This window comes from Balaenoptera borealis (genome assembly GCF_965194805.1).
Source record: "Balaenoptera borealis genome assembly, chromosome: 9".
NCBI lineage: Eukaryota > Metazoa > Chordata > Mammalia > Artiodactyla > Balaenopteridae > Balaenoptera > Balaenoptera borealis.
Genome location: NC_138873.1, coordinates 28,565,516 through 28,587,395, shown reverse-complemented (window position 1 = coordinate 28,587,395; position 21,880 = coordinate 28,565,516). Strand labels below are relative to the sequence as shown.

Sequence of the window (21,880 nt, the reverse complement as noted above, 5' to 3'; positions counted from 1 at the left end):
GAGAATGACTTGTCTGGTATAAAACTAATTTTATACATGAAGAAGTGAGGTTCATGTAAGTTAAACAATTTGTCCAGTTTAACATTCTTTGCAAATTATATCTTGTTGCCTGGTTTGAGGTTCATAACTAAAAAGATGTTTGAAGATCTATCTCAAGTCAGGAAATTAGTTCAGATGACCTTTTAAGGTTCCTGCCCTCATACTCCTATTTTTAAAAAATAACTACTTAGCCTATTCAGTGAGAATCTCTCCCCCACATATATATCATTAAATCTCTAAATGACATCAACTGTAAAATGTTTGAACATTTTAATACTATTAGTCACATCAAATAGGGTATTAGTTAATGAAAACTGTTCTCTAGGAAATAACATTCTTAAATCCAATTAAAAACAACCAAGGTTTGTTTTTTGGTTTGTTTCATATAAAATCCATAACTAAACATGAGAGGATTATAAGGGACATTTAAAAAAATAAGCTTGTTTACCTGATGGCATTAAGTAATTTCAAATTTGAATAGGACCTATAAAGATGTGAAAACACTAGTTCAGAACAGTAGTTTTTGTTTTAAATTTAAAATGCCTTTTATAATTTTTTAATCAATATTTTTAAAGTAGTCTCTGGATCAAACTGGGATGTAAAAATTGACTCCATGTTTAAAAATGTGTGCTGCAGAAAAAAAAAAAAATGTGTGCTGCAGTTAGAAAATGAAAAAAAGGAAAACACAGGATACAAAATTGTATGTATAACTGTATGTACAAACTTTAATAACATAAAGAATAAAAATGTATAGAAAAAAAACTGAAAGGAAATGTGGCAAAACACAAGATTTTTGTCTTTGGGTAAGAAAATCATGAGTGGGACTTCCCTGGTGGCGCAGTGGTTAAGAATCCACCTGCCAATGCAGGGGACACGGGTTCAAGCCCTCGTCTGGGAAGATCTCACATGCCGCGAAGCAACTAAGCCCGTGCGCCACAACTACCAAGCCTGCGCTCTAGAGCCTGCGAGCCACAACTACTGAGCCCATGTGCCACAACTACTGAAGCCCGTGCGCCTAGAGCCTGTGCTCTACAACAAGAGAAGCCACCGCAGTGAGAAGCCCGCACACCACAACGAAGAGTAGCCCCCGCTCACCGCAACTAGAGAAAGCCTGCGCACAGCATCGAAGACCCAACGCAGCCAATAAATTAATAAATAAATAAATGACAAAAAAAGAAAAAAAGAAAGAAAATCATGAGTGATTTTTTTCCCCTTTTTCTACATTAAAAATATATTACTTTGATACTTAGGAAAATAGTAAGTTAATAGGTGATTTGAAAAACTTCAAAAGGAAGAAATTTTTTTTGTATTTATATGGTTAAGATAGAAGACAAGTTTACAACTTAAAATCATTCAGATCAAAACACCTTGAGTTTAAAAAACATTTAAGGTTCTTTTTTTTTTAAACTGAGGTTTTCCAGGTAAATACACTTTTTGCCATCAATCATTATAGTTCCTATAAATGTTTCAATATGGGCATACACACACAAAAAAAAGATTTTCAAAATTTCAAAGAAATGAGTGTTAAATTTTCAATGAAAAACTATTTCAAATAGAAAATCATTTCACTGAATCTGACTACACGTTTAAATTCTAGTTACCAGATGTACATTCAGAAAGTACACCAACTAGGCTATACAGAGAATAAACCACTTCCTTCAATATTACAACCACACTGTGATTTGTTTAGTATGAGTTATGTTTTCATTTTAAAACATCCTTCATATAGCATAAACTGCCTCATCAAATCCATTATGCAGTATCCATCTCCTATGACACAGAAGACAAAAATGTTTTATCCTAAAAAAATATTCACTGGGATCAGATTTCAATTTTCTATAAATATCATTGAGTTGGCAATCTTAAAAATTAAAAAACTTTTGATGAATAGATTTCAACCTTATATTGGGCTGGATTATATGCCTTGAAGTAGTATCCACAAAATTTTATAATCTATGTAATTAATTTAAATTATATTAGGACCAATAAGAGTTCTTGCTACTTCAAGAGTTAAGAAATAAAGGCAATACTATGTTACTAATAATTTTCCTTTAAAAAAGCCATTTACATTTCATTTTTAAATATTGCTGTAATAAAAATTTTGTTAGACCAGAAATAGGACAGCCTATAAAACAAAGCCTTTTTATTTTACAGAATGAAACTGTATATACCAAAACCCTTTTTTAAAAAACTAGACAAATGTAGCAGTGTTCCTCACCATTCTTCCCTAGGCCTTCTGTTTTAACTTATTCTAAACTCTCCCTGAGAGATCTCACCTATATCACCATCGCTGGAATTATCTACCCTTAAGCAACTCCCTAACAAGTCCTGTTAATCCTTCATGTCTTAAGCTTCAGCATGATGTTATTACGGGCAAAGCTATGAATGTATATTTGAGAAATGCCTCCTTAACAACACAGAATAATCTAAATATAATGAGCTCCTACTGTCTGCCAAGAAATGCTATAATGGCTTAATTTAAGACTTCATTTAACATCAAAACTACCCTAAAAAATAAGAACTATTTTTATCCTAATTTTGCAAATGAGAAAACTGTGACACAGGGTGTTAAGTAATTTGCTGAGGGCACACAGCTAACAGATAGGTGGTTCCACTAGAATGTAAATCCAAACAGTCAACACAAGCAGCTGTGCTCTTCCAAATTACTGTGGAAACTAGCAGTGAGAATCGACAACTTCTAGTCATAAAATCACAAAAACACTAAACATTTAGGTAGAGGAAAAGGCACAGTAGAAATAAAAGGCTCACAGTATGCATGTGAGCTGAAATAAGGAAAAGAGTTAATAAGAACCTTGCTGAAAATTTCAAGAAAGGAGTCCAACTAGCAAGAGATGATAAATGATAATTAAACTGGCATTAATAGTCAAATTAAAGACATGAAATTTCATTAATATTCTCATTATTTAGGTGTCATTTACACCATTTTATTTTAGTGACTGTAAAATACACACATGTGCACACATACATGGGCCTATACAGATTCAACTTAATCCTTATTTCAACTTAGTCTTCAATTTCTTTCCTAAATTCTATCTTTGAGATTTTCAAGAACATGATTGTAAAGACAGAGAGAGGCTGCTGTATTTGAATAATCCTAAACAAATTTAAGTTTTAAAAAGATATACACAAAGGGGGAAGGGGGAGGGATAAATTAGGAGTCTGGGATTAACATATACACACTACTATATATAAAATAGATAACCAACAAGGACCTACTGTATAGCACAGGGAACTATACTCAATATCTTATAATAATCTATAAGGGAAAAGAATCTGAAAAGGAATATATACATATAACTGAATCTCTCTGTCATACACCTGAAACCAACACATTGTAAATCAACTATACTTCAATTTAAAAAAAAAGAATTAAAAAAATGATACACAGTAGGTCACAACCATCTCCACACTTCATCTTGAATTCATAATTGGGGCAAAGAGTCATTCCTAAATAACTTAAAAAAACTTGGTAATATCCAATATTATCCAATACCCAGAAATAACTCCATAATAACAAATGTAATGAACTTTAAAGCAATTAGTAAAGGGAAGGAAAGGGAAACTAATACTGTTTTAAGAGACTACTATATGGTACAAGCTGTGTTAAGGATAAATCATAATACTTTGAGATAGATAATATTTTTGCCATTTTAAAGAAAGAAACCAAGTCTCAGAGAAAGCCAGTAAGTTTACATATAGCAAATAAAAGAGTTAGATTACAAAACAATAATCTGAGCGCTATCATCCTTCTCTACTATACCACATGCCACTGGTCAGAGCATAAAGTTGATGCATCTTTTAAATTCTAATGAAACTCTGAAAGAAAATAAAGTTTGACAATTTTTTACACTTCACACAGAAATAAATTTTAGAGGAATTAAAAGTCTTAAATGTAAAAAACTCATATAATAGTTCTCTCAAAAGAAAACAGAATATTTACAACCTAGAGGTTAAGGTTCTTTTGTTTTTTTTTAATCCAAGACTGCAACCTGGTAAGTTAAAAAAGACAGATATAATGGCATCCAATTTTTAAATGTTTCTGGAAAGATACCATAAATAAAGAAAATGAAAAGATTGGGAAAATTATTTACAATGCATATACTAATAAAAGATTAATATCTATAATACCAAGACTTCAATTAATAAGAAAAAGACAACCCAATTAAAAAATGGGCAAAGGATATAATTAGCAATTCATAAAACAAATTCAAATGGCAAGTGAATATATGAAAACATACTCAACTTCATTAATGGTCATGGAAATGAAAATTAAAGCAGCAATGAGACATTAATTTCTTACCTGTCAGATTGTCCTAAATGAAACATAACACCTCTCATAAAGCAAAGGCCATATCTATTTAAAGCAAACAGTATACCTTTAAAATAGCAATCCCACCACAGGGGATCCATCTGATAGAATCAAAAGCCCTAGTTTTTAAGGATATGTACACAGATGTTCTGTAAACAGAATAGTTCATAGAAGCAAAAATTGGAAATAAAATGAATATCCTTCAATATGGGAAATCTTGAATAAATTGTAGCACAGCCATACCACGGAATATTATGTAATTACCAAAAAGAATACATTGGAAAATACTCCAGTTGACAGTGTATTATAAGGAAAATGAAAATTATAGTACATCCTTTTTTTTTTTACAATAGTAATGAAAAATCCCTCTATGTATATGTGTCTATTTTTATATATTATGTGAAAATAAAGAAATATATGGAAGAATCTATATCAGGCTGTTAAAAATGGCTAAGATAGGTAATCCCCTCAAAAGGGCTTACATAAAAAATCATGAATGACTTAAAAAAAAAAGTGAGTGGAAGTAATACAAGCCCCTCAATGCATTAGACTTTAATATAATCACTTTTTATAGCACTTGTTCCTTAGATGGTAGTAAAAGAACACTTTATTTCTTTGAACTAAGTTCAGCTATCACTTGTTGAGCATTCTCTATGTGCCAGACACTGTGCCAATTGCATTACATGGGTTATTTTACTTACAGAAACTTGTAAGTTAGGTACTGCTTTCTCATGAATAAATGGAATTTTAACACTGCCAACCTATAACAGAATGCACAATGCACCGTGAATACAATTTTCAGGGACACAAAGGTGACTGTCATCACAACAAGCTCCCCCACCCAAAAGGCATAATCGATCTCGGACTCCTACCTACTCTGTTAATGAATGAAAACATCAATATGAATATAAAATCCTTTCATGGAATATAATTATCCTTTATAAACTAATGCTATCAATGCTATTATGATTCACAGTTAAATACAAGAATTAGTACAGTCTTCCCAAAGGTAACTTCACAATGTGTACTAAAAGCATTAAAAATGCCTGTACCTTTTTATCCAGCAATACTACTCTAGAAAAATCTTTTATAAAATAATTGAAAAAAATGCACAAAAAGTACAAAAATGTTTACTGAAGCATTTCTGGTAAAAATACATTGAAAAACTTAAGTTCCTATAATAGGTATTTGGTTAGATAAAATAACAATACTATGAAGCCTAAATTATTGGCATACCAAAAAAGTCTGTGAGTGGTTGCTAGGGACTAAGAAAGGGGAAAATGGACAGTTGTTGAATGAGTATTGAGTTTCAGTTTTACAAGATGAAAAAGTTCTGGAGATTGGTTGCATAACAATGTGAATATACTTAACACTACTGAACTATATGCTTAAAAATGGTTAACCTGGTAAATTTTATGCTACCTGTATTTTACCACAATTAAAAATAAAATTTAACAAAGTTAAAAAAATTTTTTAAGTCTGCAGCATATGATTAAGTTAAATGGGTTAAAAAGTGGAGTGGCTCCATTAAAAAAAAACAACAAAACTAATATTCCCTATATGTAGAAACATACACAAATCATAAAAGACAGAACTTTAGAAGCATATTATTCTGAATGTTGGCGCCACCATTTACTAGTTTTGTGGCCTTGGGCAAGGTGTTTAGCCATTTTTCAGCCTCAGAGCCTCCTGGTGACATTAGAATAAAAAATAAAAATCCCTACGTGATTATTGTTAACATTAAATAAGATAGCAGATATAAAGAGTTTAGTACAATATTTGGTATGTAGTAAGTGTTCATTAATATTGCCTACTATTATTGCTTAAATGCCTCAAAATGCTAACAGTTCTGAATTCTGAATAATGGTATTAGGTATCCATTGGCTCATTTGGACTTTCTAGCTTTACTCAATAAACACTGTTATTTATTATTTAAGCATGTGCTTAAAGACGGCACCAAGCTAGCAACTATTAAAAAATTAAATTCTTCAGAATTTTAAATCAAACAGAATTGTTGCTTAAGTAAGGAATAGAAGACAACATAGTGATTTAAGATTAAATGAACTAGAAAAGGACTTCATTTCTTAGGACCACTAATTTGCAAGGATTTAGAAATTGACATCAATTCTCTATATAGGAATGCCAAAGTCTGTAAGTAATACCAGCAGAAAAAATAGTTGAAAGTAATTTTTAAGTACCTCACTAATGATAAAGCTGGTTTCCCTAACAAGGGATTTAATTTTATCCGTAAGATACTTACCAACAAATACAAAATAAGATTGAGTTATTATAGTATAAAAACTGGTTGCAAGTAATATATAACAATGAAAAGGGTGATGAACTAACACAATATTGTAAATCAACTATACTTCAATTAAAAACATTAAAATTAAAAAAAATTTTAAAAGGGGAGTTCAAGTTCAAAAGAACTCAGTTTGAGTTACAATTTGCCTCTTAATAGCTGTGTGAAATAACAAATTATTTATTTCATATGAGCCTCAGTTTCTTCCACCTACCTCACAGATTCTCATAATAATCAAATAAAATATACACAAAGCCTGACACAAAGTTTACATTCAATGTATTAATTCACTTCCCTATCTTCCCTTGAGAAGTAGCAGCTCCCAGAACAGAATACTTTTACACATAGCCAATAAAAAGAAACAGGCAACTTGTTCAGAGGGAAAACATCCTGGCTATATTTGGTGCTTCTATTAAACCAGACTTAGCCCCAGAGGGGCTACTATAAAGTTCTAAGGAAGAGTCTGGGGCTTAAATCTATGTCCTCAATGGCTACCACATTTTTCTGATAAAAAGCGAACATGCAGTAAATGTTGGCTAAACCGAATTGTATTTATCAGCTCCCATTCTAATCCTAATCCCTTGCTGAATACTTAGCAATTCTTTAGCACATGCCAAGCACTCAAAAAATATTAAAAAGTATATATAATTGCCTGGGAATGAAACAAGAAAGTATATACAAATATATGTAATCTGATTATAATTTCTATGGTTTAAAAAAAGCAAGGTAATTAGGATTAAAAGAAAACTGCATTTAACATTCATGCAATTCTTATATGGTACTAGCTATTCGAAGAAGATAAGCTGTTTTGAGAGTCTAAAGCAAATTATTTTTAAATTAAGCAATTAATGCTTCAGTTTTTCCAGTGTAGGTGTATACACAAAGAGAATCTTAAGACATATCTGAGAACATTCTGAACTACTTTTTTTCACTGAAATAAACCACTTCCTTTCAAAAGCCCACAGAATTTTAAAGCAGAAAGCCAATTAATTCTAAAGTTTTCTGTACAAGTATAAAATTCTTCTAACTGCTTGAATAAAATTACTCAGTGACAGAAAAATTAATGAAAATATTTTTCAAGGAAAAATATATTTAAAAGGGGACATCGGAAAAACTGTAGTTAAATATAGCTATTTTAAACTCTATATAAAAAAGGATTAAAGCAAAATAATATATTTTAAGTACATTACTGAAAAGTTCATACATAATAGATTCAGAAGTGTTCATAACATCCTATAGTAATAATTTTTCTTTGTAACGCAGACTTTTCAAATTAATCATAGTCTTTATTTCCAGGATAAGGATAAAAATCTCATAATATATTTGACCCGAGAAGGGAGAAAAAAGAGGTTATATCTCTTCTTAAAAATCTAACATCACTATCACTCCTATTTAGTTACTCAGGTAATGTTGAAGAAAGAGACAAATACAGCACAATAACCAAGTTAAAAAAAAATGACCTTGTTCCAAGTGTTTACAGCTCTGCTTTATCTTTAATTTCTTGTACCTTCTCTAGGGAACAATCTGCCATTGAGACGCAAGAATATGATAATCATCATCTGAGTAGAGTTACAAATAATACTTTACAGATATTCAAATAGTACTATGCACATAAACTGTATGACGTTTGTTTAATAGACTATTAACACTACAAAACTAGCAAAACAATGCTAGCAAATAACTATATCCTCATTATGTAAAATTAAGCTTTATTTTTTGTAAATGAAAAAACTTCATTTGAAGGAAAAATGATGAAATTCAAAGGGAAAGGAAAATGATGCATAATAGGTTTCTGAAGTATGAGCAAACCAATACTACTCAAGACAAATCTTATCAAAAATAGTACCTGAGGACTTCCCTGGTGGCGCAGTGGTTAATAATCCGCCTGCCAATGAAGGGGACACGGGTTCGAGCCCTGGTCTGGGAAGGTCCCCCACGCCACAGAGCAACTAAGCCCGTGCTCCACAACTACTGAGCCTGCGCTCTGGAGCCCCCGCGCCACAACTACTGAAGCCAGCGTGCCTAGAGCCCATGCTCCACAACAAGAGAAGCCGCCGCAATGAGAAGCCCGCGCACCGCAACTGAGAGTAGTCCCCGCTCGCCACAACTAGAGAAAGCCCACGCACAGCAATGAAGACCCAATGCAGCCAAAAATTAATTAATTAATTAAAAACAAAAATAGTACCTGAATTGTCCAGTATTAAAGTATATTTCTCCAGAGCCTCCAACACTTTTAAACAATGAATTTTCTTAATGATATGATTAATATAAAATTTATTGGCTACTTTATTTGTGAGGCAAATGGAAATATCAATTTTAAGAACCATATAAAATGTTTTTTTTTTTTTTTTTTTTTTTTGGTCACACCACGCAGCATGTGAGATCTTAGTTCTGTGACCAGGGATCGAACCCCCAGGAATCAAACCCATGCCCCCTGCAGTGGAAGAGCAGAGTCTTAATCACTGGACAGCCACGGAAGTCCCCAAAATGTTAAATTACGCATGATTCCTTTTCCATATTTGTGGACCAACTATTTTTTCTTTAATGTTCACTTTTATTTAGATCAACTATTTTTCTAAAAGAATCAAAATAAGCCCAACATTAGAAAAAGACTCAATAGCAATCAAGAGTTAAACCTCATTTCACACAGTAATATCCATTTTGTCGAAAACTATTTCTCTTCCAAGTTTCTCTTCTAATCATAAAATTTTAAACCATAACTTGTAAGATTTTTCTGCCCAGAATTTTCCTTTCAAACAATAATACTATGTGTATCTCAACTGCTGGATCTTTTGTGGAAAAAAACCCAAGAGTCTATGTTACTTAGTTTTACAGTTTTGGCAATGAATCCCCCTGCCCTTGGTAGGTTTAAGGTGGCAAGGAAAATACCAACAGAAAACAGATTGTCCCATGATTTTACCCCCTAAATATACACTCTTTCAGCAGTTCACCCATATGAATGTGTAACAAAATTATACGATAACCCATTCTAAGGTCATTTGTATTTGCTATAATGGTTACTTTCAATATTATATATGTTAATAAAATGAACTAAAACGTTATCTAAGTTAAGGAGACACATAAACATTTAATACATCATTTTAGAAATTAAAGAGTTCCAACTTATTATAAGATAAAAGGTTAATTTTCACACAGATATTAAGTTCTCATTCAAAATTCTAAAAATATTGAAAAATTTTCCAAGTAAATGTAATAAAAGAAACTTTCTCCTAGACTGTTCAGTGGTATGTCATTTTAAAGTCATGTTGATATGGACAGTAGAATTATTATACCTAAGTATCTAAACCTTTGGAACAAGGTCTGTCATATCACACACCCAGAAAGAAATTATTCACAAGCCTCTCAAATTAATCTAGTTTCACAGCTGATAGGGGCATTTAATCTAATCAAGTGCTGCCGGAAAGATATATCCAGTTAAAGAGACAAAGTAAAGATGTTTCTATCCCACTTTTCCCAAAGAACATACCACACACACACATACACGATAAAAGAAAGGGAAAAGATGATAAAAACAACAGAAGAAAAAGTTGAAAAGTAAGTCAGCAGAGCTCACAAGAAATACAGATTAAAAAAAAAAAAAAACTACTTACAGAAATAAAAAAAGCCACACTAGAAGCAGTGGAATGGGCTAGCTAGCAACATATAATAATAGAAAATGATACAGCAATATCTGCAAAGCCTTCCAGGAAAGAAAGAGGAACCAAGAACTATTATTTATAATGCAGATACAGGTCACAGAATCATTTTCATACATTCAATGATTTGGGAAATATTTCAAACATGTATATTTTGGGGGTAGGGGAAGGTGAGAGGTGGAAAAGATGTCAAAGTCGAACAAGAGATAAACAGAGGCCTAATCATGAGAATTCAATCAATTTTAAGATAACTATGGTTGGTTTAAAACTAAGGAAATTTTGAGTACAGAATCTAAGAAAATACTATAAATCTTGGCACTATGTATATAATGACTAAAACTATTAGGAGATAAAGGGAGAGAAGAGGTCAAGTATGAAAAAGTATAACTCTGATGAGCTCAACTTTTAAAGCCAGGACTCATTAAAAAACTGTTTAAAGTTAATTCAGTTGATAAGAGTTTAAATATATTATAAAAGGTGTAAAGGTAAATACTTTCCCTAAGAACTTAAAATATTAACAAAAATTACAAGAAATAAAGAGGAGGTAAAGTATAAGTGTGTTAATTTCTTCATCTTTCATGAGAGATCAACACATACATACTGTTTAAAGTTGGCAAAATTTTTAAATGGTAACATGTTATTATATTATAAAGATAGGGACTTCCCTCGTGGCGCAGGGGTTAAGAATCTGCCTGCCAATACAGGGACACTGGTTCAAGTCCTGGTCCGGGAAGATCCCACATGCCGTGGAGCAACTAAGCCCGCACACTGCAACGAAGAGTAGCCCCCGCTCGCCACAACTAGAGAAAGCCTGCGCACAGCAACGAAGACCCAACGCAGCCAAAAAAAAATAAATTAAAAAACAAACAAACAAAAAGATAAACTACAATATTTCCAGGTTATCAAAGGGTATATACAAAGTCAAAACAAACACAGACCATATATTAAAATACACAAATATAAAAGATAACAACATATTTTTTAAGTGACAGAAGGTATTACATCTATCCTATCAATGCCATAAATGGGAAAAAACTATCTGTCTCTAACAAACCAAATTACACACAAATATAGAAAACGCAACTAAAACAAAGTGACTCAAAACACTGAAAGCAAAAGAATGGACAAATAAAACTTAGAGAAAGCAGCAAACATGATATTGTTAAACAAACTGAATTTAAGGCAAAAGGCATAAAACAAGCAAACCAGGAACTTTATATTAATGAAAATTTCAAATCCACAGAAAGATCAGGTATCTTATATCAAAATGTACAGGGTGAAATGTTTATGCAATAAGATATATTTTAACTTACCTCTCTGCCTATAGCCAATCAAGGAAACAGAATTTAAGTAAGAATACTGAACTCTACAAAAATGTTAAAAGTAACAGAAATATATCATATATTGGTTTCTTAAGGCAGAATTCGTATACTTGACAGAGGCCTATGAAATCATTATAAAACTACATTCGACCACAAAGAAAAACTCAATAAACTTCAAAGAGTAAAAGGTACAGACCACATTCTCTGATAACAGTACAATGAAACCAGTAATCATAACAAAAATAGTAAACAAAAATCACACCATAACCTGGGATTTAAAAAAAAAAAAAGATTCTTGGCTTAAAAAGAAAATCAAAATTAAATTGTGGATTATGCAGAAAATAATAGTTAACTCTAAAAGAACCCATATGCTACAGCAAATACAGTAAGCAACCTAAATGTCCATCAACAGACGAATGGATAAAGAAGATGTGGTACATATATACAATGGAATATTACTCAGCCATAAAAAGGAACGAAATTGGGTCATTTGTAGAGACGTGGATGGACCTAGAGACTGTCATACAGAGTGAAGTAAGTCAGAAAGAGAAAAACAAATGTCGTATATTAACGCATATATGTGGAATCTAGAAAAATGGTACAGATGAACCAGTTTGCAAGGCAGAAATAGAGACACAGATGTAGAGAACAAACGTATGGACACCAGGGGGGAAAGGGGGGAAAGCGAGGGCAGGGGAGGGGGTGGTGGGATGAATTGGGAGACTGGGATTGACATATATACACTAATATGTATAAAATAGATAACTAATGAGAACCTGCCATATAGCACAGGGAACTCTGCTTCGCTGTACAGTAGAAACACAACATTCCAAAACAACGATACCCCAATAAAAATTTTAAAAAATAAAAGAATAATTAGGTTCTTGGCTTAAAAAGGAAATCAAAATTAAATTGTGGATTATCCACAAAATAACAGTAACTCTAAAAGAACCCATATGCTACAGCAAACACAGTATTCATAAGAAAAACAATAACTACAGAGACAAAAGTTAAGCAAGAGAAAATAGGAACAATGCATATCAACTTCAAGGGAGTGGGGAGGAACAAGGAAAGGGTAGAACTTGGATTCTAATCTAACAATTTATTTCTTAGAACAGAGAGAGAGAGAGAGAGAGAGAGAGAGATATCAGAAGTATGTGTGGCAAATGTTACCTTCTGTTGAAACTAAATGGTGGGTTCATGAGTGTTTGTTATATTATTATTTGTGTTTGAAATTTCAAAAATTAATATTAATTTTTAGGGTAAAAAATTTTAATGTATTTAAATTAAATGTTCTACTCAGAAAGGTAGAAAATTAAAAATAGAAGAGATTAGGTCATAAACTCACAAACTAATGAATTAAAACTAGTAGAACTAATTACCAATTTAGGAGCCTATCTTTGGGGAAGAAAAATAAATTACAAGGTAAAACTCAAGAGGAAAAAAAGCGGGCAGAGGGGGAAAGTAGAGGAAAGAAAACAATATTTAAAATAAGAATGGAGATTTAACCACAGTATAGAAGAATCTAAAATAATAGTAAGACAATGTTTGTTACAATGCTAAACAAATACATTTGTCAACCTGGATGAAATGGATAGTTTTCTCAGAAAATTAAAGCTTCCAAAACTGACCTTAGAATATTGAGAAAGATAATTCCTAACATAAAACAAATAATTTCAATGGTCTTCAAATTATTTAAGGATACAAGAAAACTTTCTAAGCTCTCTATAAAACCACGAGAAACCAAAACCTGACAACACACACACACAACTGTAAATTAATTTTATGGATAGAACAATTTTAAATAAAATATTTTCAAATAAAATCCATCCCATTAAAAGAATAATCCACCATGACCAACTAGGAATGTTCCAGTGTAGACCAATACTAGAAAACCTATTTAAATAATGTAATGTTTACTGTCTAATAGTGTAATGCTAAAGCCGTTTACATCTATGAAAACGGTTTATTTTTTTCTCTAAAAAGCTTTTGATAACATTAAACAGCCCAATAAAAATTAGAACTAGATTTTTTTCAGTAATTTGATGTTGTTTCTAAAGCTCATGTAGGAAAAAGAGCCACGTGAGGTAATTCAGGAAAACTATGAAAAAGGAGAAAAAAAAATAAGACAGCCTATAAAATATTTAAAAACTAATAGTAATAAAAAGCTACAGTAATTAAAAATTTGATACTGGCATAGAACAAGACAAAGAAATGGAATAGTACAGAGTCCCAAAACAGACAAGACAGATGGAGAGAGAAGAATTTAGCATATGTCAAAGATGGCATTTCTAAGCAGGTTAAAAAAGAAAAAGGATGTGTAATACAACAAAAGGTAACTGTGACAAATCCAGCCATCAAAAAAGAAAAGACGTTGGCAGAAAAACTCTATTTCTACCTTATCCCCTAATAGCAGCTAGACTAAACACTCAAATGTTTAAAAAAATAAAGAGAGAAACTGTCAAACATGTAAGAAACAAATAATTTTTTTAAATTATCTTGTAGTAAAGTAGAACTTTCAAACAAGAGCCCATAAAAGATTAGTAAATTTGAATATAATAAAATCAACAATTTGTCTTATAAATAATGATCTAAAAGATGACAAACTGAAAGTAAGAAAAAGTATATGCCATGCATATAACAACAGGATTTTCTTAGAATTTAAATATAAAAATTGAATATATTAAATACACACACACACATATATATTCCTATAAGTCATTATGAAAGATAGCTAGCAGAAAAATGGGTGAAGATTAGGAATAGGTAGTTCTAGGGACGAGAAATACAAATAGATTTAAATATGTGAGAAAGCAGCCAGCCTCACTCATTAAAGACATATAAATAAATGAAAAAAATATTTTCCGATTATTAGGAAAATAACACCAAAAAGAGTAATAATCCTATCTGTGAGAATGTGAACAAAAACACTCACAAACTTGTGGGAAGGAAATTAGCACAGCCACTATTAAGGACAATTAGGCAGTATTTATCAAAAATTTTAAAGTATATACTTATTGGCATAGAAATTCAATTTCTAGAAACATAGGATGTTCATTTTGGGATCATTAGTGATAGCAAGTTAAAATGTTTATCAACAGGGGCTGTTTAATGTACAAACATATTATGGAATTCTACACAGCTTTTAAAAAGAGTGAGATTGATCTCTATACACTGGTAAGGAAAGATCTGCAATATACTTTGCTAAGTGATATAGACACTGAAGTGTTTAGTAATCTTCCCGTTTGTGTAATGTATATATATACATTTGATATGTGTAACATGCAAATAGTGTCTAGAAGAATATAAAAGAATTTTTCTTTTTTTCAGATTTGTTTTACAGCTTCCTCTAGGGAACAAGATGTGGGACAGTATTTAAGAGTGGGACTTACTTTTTACTTTAAATCCTTTCCTACATTTATGTGCCAGATGTATTCTAAGCTGGGAATATAGCAATAAACACATAAAAACCCTACATTCGTAGAAATTGCGTGGGAGGGTCGGGGGAGACCGGGGAGCAGTAGGGAGACAGATAAAAACTGTGTACACACACGGAATGTCAGATGTAAGGGTTGTGAGGAACAATAAAGCAGGGTTACAAAGGAAGGGAACTATATGTATAGGGGGGTTATGATTTTATATGGGGTGGTAATAAAAAGGAATACAGTGAATTATGGGTACATATGAAGGTTCCCCTATCTCAGGATTAGGAGTAAAGTGAATATAAACTACAACCTCCAGAGCTAATTGCCAGAAGGAGAAATGGAGGGGGAAGGGCAAAGTACTATAGAAGCAGAGGAAACTCAGGTAGGTGTTCTTGGGTGGATTTGGGTAGTGGGTTACACAAAGCGAAACCAGTTGATAAAAGATCTTATAAAATAAAGAGTTTATATAGGGGAACAGAAAATTAGAGCTACATTTTAGAAAAGTTACTCTGGCTGTATTGCAGAAAGTGTTTTGGAGAAAATTAACTGAGAAGTAAAGAAGCCAGTTAAATATTTTAGTAATTCTGCCCAAAGCTAATAGCCTTTAAGAGAAAAAGTAGCAACAAGACCAAAGAGTAGTGGGTCAAAAAATGTACAATCAATCCTCATTTTAGGATTCCATATTCATGAATTCAACTACTCACTAAAAATCATTACTTTCAACAATTTTGCAGTCTCTTGTGGACAAGTGCAGAGCAGGACAAAATTTGAGTAGCCCAACAGGCACGGTCCCAGCTGAGGTCAAACAAGGTGACATTCTGCCTTCTTGTTTCAGCTCTCATACTATAAGCAAGTGTCCTTTCCATGACCTCTTTATTGCCACATTTTTCACATTGAGCTGTTAGCTGGTAGTTTTGCTGTTTAAAATGGTCCCCAAGAGTAGTCTGAAGCACTGTTTAGTGTTCCTAAGCACAAGGCAGCTGCAATATGCCTTACAAATAAAAGATGTATGTTAGATAACACTTTGTTTAGGCATTAAGTTATAGTGCTACTGGCTGTGAGTTCAATGTCAATTAATCAATAATATATAAATAATATATATTAAATAAAGTGTCTTTAAACATACATAAAATAAGGTTATGTATTGATTGGCTGACAAAAATGTTCTGACCAGAGGATCACAGGAACCTAACCCTGTGTTTCTTGTAGGAGCAATGGTTCAGTATTCACCAAGTCAATGTTCCCATATTTCGTTCACTAATTTATGACTTTATAAAACATAACTACCACAAATAACAACAATCAACTATATATCTACACACATATATTTCCTTATTCGTAAAGCAGAAATAATAGGACTGGTAATCAGCTCTAAGAAGTAAATGAGGGGGAGAAATCAAGGATGGTGCTAACTAGGCTTCTGGCTTAAGCAGCTGGAAGGTGGTGCTATTGCTGATAAAGACAGGAAACAGGGGAGGAGGTGGCAGCTTGGATCAGGAAGACAAAGATGTCAGCTTTGGAGAGTGTAACGTCATGCATGCTACACACACTGTAATAAATATAATTATGTGTTTAAGTACCCATTTTCCCCTCCCATTTGAGAATCAGATCTTTGTTCATCTCAGGACATGTCCTATAACTAAAATGACACTTTCCTTTAAGTCACATAAACCAGGCATTGTCAACATCAGAAATGTGTAGTTTTATCGATTCTTTTACTTTCCACTGCCATCTTTGCAATATTACCCATGTCACCATATTCTATACTTTAATAATGTTTCTATGGGAGTCCTAAAAAGTAAAAACATAAAATTCTACCTTTTGGAAAACAAGAATTCTAAATGACAAATATCTTCAAAGAAAGTCTTCACAACCACGTAGCTTGTTTTTCAATTTGTTTACAGAAAACTTCATCATAAATTATTAAAATACCACTCTGAAATATCAAGCCTATATAAAAAATCCTAATGGATAAATTGTGATGTTTTCACACCTGATTTTAGAAAACCTCTGAATTATAATTTATTTCCACATAGCTTTTACAAAAATGTATATATACTCTCAAAATGTAACAAGTCTTTTACACCCTAGAAATTAAAATTACAATATACAACTGCATACACTGAGCCTTATATAATTATAAAAGAAAACTACTAAAGAAATTCATATGAATAACCCCGTCTAGTCAGCATTACCTTTGTTTATAAAAGTAATAGAAAACAATTTCTAGGTTACTACAAAACTGACTTTACAAGTAAATATACACTTGTGTGAACACAAAACAGAAACCTGATACATAGTTCTTCCTCAATATATAAACTGTGTACTTGTTTATTTGCAATGGTCCACATATAGAAAAGCACTGGACTAGTTTTATCCTTGGTATGACAATTAGTTCTATGACCTCCCACTGACTACTAAAAATTAAATATAACACACTGGAAATGGTTATTACTATTTACATGAGAAAAAAAAAAGGTGAAAGAAAAGTTTAAGAAAGAAAGATTCAAAGCTAAAGGGAGGAAAAGAAGTTAGAATACCAGTTCAGTAACTAGGAAATAGGAAAAAGATATAACAATTAAGAAAGAAAAGTTAAGCAAAGTATTCTGTACAGAAGTGAAACCCTGGTTCTTGGCAATTAATGGTAAGAAGAACCATAACCAAAAAAGTCAACTAAAGACTTTAGCATGCCAAAGGGAAAAACATCTATGAACACCAGCTCTTTTAAAAACCAAAAAAAGTGAAGAGGAAAAATGGTCAAATGTCTTTTGTATTTTATATCATTTAGAAGATAATTACATTATTTATATTCCTAAACTATCAATACACTTGATCATAATGCAAATAAACATGGCTTTGCACTTCAAAACTGGTATTTGAACTGGAAAATAAACCAAAAAAACTTAGCATACCTGAGCTACCAAGACAGCAGTCAGTCAATAAACAGCAGCTGGTGCAGAATATGCACTTAGTGCGAACAACTGCTGTCACTAGGAATGTATCCGTGAACAAGCAGGCACTTGTCTACCAAGGGCCAAGGGCCAATGGCCAAGGTAGAAGGGACAGTGGGTCTTCTTGGTTCCTGTCTCTGAATCTCAGAGATCTCAGTCAACAGGGCAAGTGCATGTCAGATACATGCCTGACAGACCGGTAGCCGTGAAAACGGAAATAGGGAGACATTTAAAAATTGTTACCTTCCCTATCACCCTGTAATACAGAAACTTTTTCCCCTAAAAAAAGAAACTCATAAATAGTAGTTACAATCCTTATCAGCCAACAAAGGGAGATCTAGTTCACTCTACAAGATCTGCTATATGGCTTAAAAAGTATATTTCCACTTGAAAATTAGTTTGTTATAAAAGAAGGTAATATAACAGTAACACTGTTCAACTTCAATATGGATTAAACAAGTATGTGTGGATTCATGAGCAAAGGGACCACTTGTGTAGCATTTATCCTATCAGGAATTATTGTCAGTTCCAAACAAACACTTAGAATACAATTCACTTCTAAACTGGAGACTGCCTACACTATATAAACCTAGTTGATGAGTCATAGATTAATAGTTCAAAATTACTAAAATGTTTGATTAAGGTTCAAGACTAGAAAAACAAAATCAGCAGTTGAAGTAATTCAAACTTTAAAATCAAGTATAAAATATAACTTGTGATTTATATTATCTAAGCATCAGTATGATATGCACTGAAATCTGCAATTAAAAACAAAAACTGAAGACATCACAAGACAAGTGTTTGGTCAAGAACAATGAAGGCATAGGCTGGCTTAAGTTTTCCCACCAAAACACTGGATATAAAAACATCATATACAACTAAAAAGATTGGAATGTCATTCTGAAAATAAACAAGAAACAAAAAAAATTATCAAATGCATAGTAAAGTAGCTGTGAGAGAAAAATATTTCTTTACTGGGAAAATATAGCTATTTTATTCTCATTACGAAATAACATTTTATATATTTTTTCCTGCAAGAAATAACTAATAATATAAAAACAGCATCTTCTTAGGCAAAAGACCCTAAATTCCTAATTAGCAATATTCCTTGGTATTCCTAATTACTGGAAAATACAAATTAAAAATTCAAGTTGGCCAATGTTATCCTTAGCATTAGTAATTTCTTTTATTCTACTGATTTCTTTAAGGCAGCGGTTCTCAAGTAGAAGTAACCCATCAGAATCAACTGGGGACCATTTTGAAAATACACATTCCCAAGTGTCATCCCTCAGAGACTGATTTCACCATATCTGGAGTGAAACCACAGTACCTGTGTTTTGAAAAAAACTCCCCCAGTGATTCTGACTGCTAGTTAAGGATGACTGCTTTAAGGGATGAATTACGTACTTGTTCTACTGACTGGAAGAGCTCTTATTTGGCCTGCCATTGCTGAAACTTTGTCATTATAGCACATAAAGCTGTCAGTAGCAAAGAGGAAAACTCCACATTTCATTACTTACAGTAAAAAAAGTGAAAGAGATCTGATAAGATTATCTATTCAAAGAACATGCAACCATACTTGAAAAGACTTTATATATATTTATTTTAAAGTGTTCATTTAGGACAAATGGTTTTGAAAATGTATAAAAATACTTTATGTATTAATCCATCTTTAATATGTACATGGTCCCTTAAAAGGATTTTCATTTATCATGAAAAATGTATTTCAACAACCTCCACAGTATTGTTAAAAGTCAGAAATTTTAAGATTTTCTAATAGAAAAGTTTTAGTACTCACCTGCAGAAAAATAATGAAACTGGGAATGATTTCACTAATATTTTAAAATATAATACGGTCTCAGCTATGCTGTGCCACATATCATAAGAAAAATCTTCATCACTAAACTGTAATGATCCCAAGTGGTGGCATTTTCATTTAAGAGCAAAGCACAAAATTATTTTATAAAAGAAAATGTCTCATCGTAAAAACTTAAAAAGCTGAATGCTTTAAACAAAAATAGCTGCGGTTTGATTTCACAATATCAAGTTTCCATAAGCATTTTGTAAACATACACCCATTGTAGGCTATCAACTTAAAGCCAATTATCACTAAAAGAAGACAGAGTAAAAAAAAAATATTTCAGTGCAAAAGTACATATCAACTGAAGTTATCAACTGACTTAAGACAATTTTAATACAAAAATCACAACTTAAATCCCATAATATAAAGTAATCCTATAAAGACTTTAAATTAAAAGAAAAAGCTCTACAACAGTTATTAAGTTTTCCTTTTGTTACTATTCTCTAGTAAAAGCTTTCTTTTGATTAGCTTTCACAGTGTCATCAGGAGATGCTGATTTGAAGTCAAATGGTGTTATTGCTATAAGAGGACTTATTTCTTTGTCCTTTATGTCTTGAACTTGTCTACTATAAAGAAAAGTCTTATAGAGGTTAAGGGTGCGTCGCTTGCAGCTTTTCAATGGGTAACGAAGACACAGTGTTGCAGCAAAAGCTGAAGGTCTGGCAGCAAGGGCCTTGGTCCAAGAGACAGAAAAAGGTGGTTTCCTAGTCAGAGAGCCTTTACTGTTTTTCTTATTATCCTCAGAAGAATTGGAACTTTTCCCTAATTTTGAACTTAGAACTTTAGTTCCTGGTATTGGAGCAACTGATTGGTCTACTACAGGTTTTGGAACAAAATCTGGGGCTTTTATGAGGACACTAAGATCGATATTAGAATCTATTCCAGGTGACCTCATTTCACATAAACTGAGCATACAGGAATCTTTCTTAATCTGAGAGTTGTCTATATCAATTGTTTCTGCAATCAAATCAGAAAGTGACAAATTCTCAAGGTCTCTTGTTGGAGAAGCTTTACAAAACGCCAAAGATGACAGAGATCCTGTTAATTCTGATATTCCAGTCGAAGACTGATACCGATTTGCTAGTTGTGACAAGGGAAAGGATCCCAAAGTTAGATCTGTGAAACTGGCAGATGGTTGGTTACAAAGATCAGATAAAGTAAAGCACTGGCTCGGATTGTTCTCTTTGTGCTCCTGAAACAGTTCAGCTAAGGATGGACTTTCACATTGGGAAAACTGCAAGTTGTCATTTTTTAATATGCAATTCTTGGTGCTTTGTTCAACTGAAGAAACACTTCCAACTTCAGTCATTTTACTAGCATTTAAATTACCAACAGCCATATTTTCCAATGAGCTAGTTAAGAGCAAAGGATTATTTAAACTTCCTAAACTGTTTTGTGCTGGAATGTTTTGCAAATCAGGTACTGAATTATTTTGACTAAATAAAGAGTTATTAGGTGTTGTGCTCTTTATCATTAAGGATTTTAAATCTGGTATTCCTTTGAATGCAGAATCATCTTTGGAAATACATTCAGATGCATGAGGTCTTAACAAATCAGCATCTAGACTCTTTGAAAGTAGACTCTCCAGACTATCTGTGGATGATAATCTGACTGATGGCTGACTTTTACAAGAATCTCTTGGCATATCATCAATTAGGTCAGCTAGCGACAGCTCTTTTGTTAACTTACATGATTCTAGTTTCTTTTCACTTTTAGGTCTGTCAAGTTTCTTTTTTTTATGGAGTAAATAGTGACTTGGTACAACCGAAGAATTATGATATAATCCATATTTCGCTACTGGGCCAGAAAAATCAAAGGGTTTGCTACTGCAATCCAAATGGTTTGCAGATTGAGGACAAGAGCTTTGTACATTATCAGCTGAAACTTCAGAGGAAGATAATAAGACTCCTTACCTTACAAGAGCCATTAATTTTCAGATGGATAGGTTCACATATGCAGAAGACAGTCACAGCAACCAAAAGGAAACATGAAAT

General features: G+C 32.4%; 1 protein-coding gene across 6 annotated transcripts in view; it reads right to left on the bottom strand.

The window, feature by feature from the left end:
* The window catches only part of HBS1L (HBS1 like translational GTPase), an 83,569-nt gene that overhangs the window by 44,961 nt on the left and 16,728 nt on the right, over positions 1-21,880 (bottom strand). The window contains exon 1 of one of the 6 annotated variants that reach the window (XM_082405691.1): positions 21,800-21,823. The exons of 3 other annotated variants lie outside the window; for them this stretch is intronic. Coding sequence is in view for 1 of the 3 variants with exons in the window: in XM_082405689.1 (XP_082261815.1) it covers positions 20,323-21,794 (1,472 nt within the window). In the remaining 2 variants the exon portion in view is untranslated. 2 more of the 6 variants (XM_082405692.1, XM_082405689.1) reach the window with 2 other exon arrangements.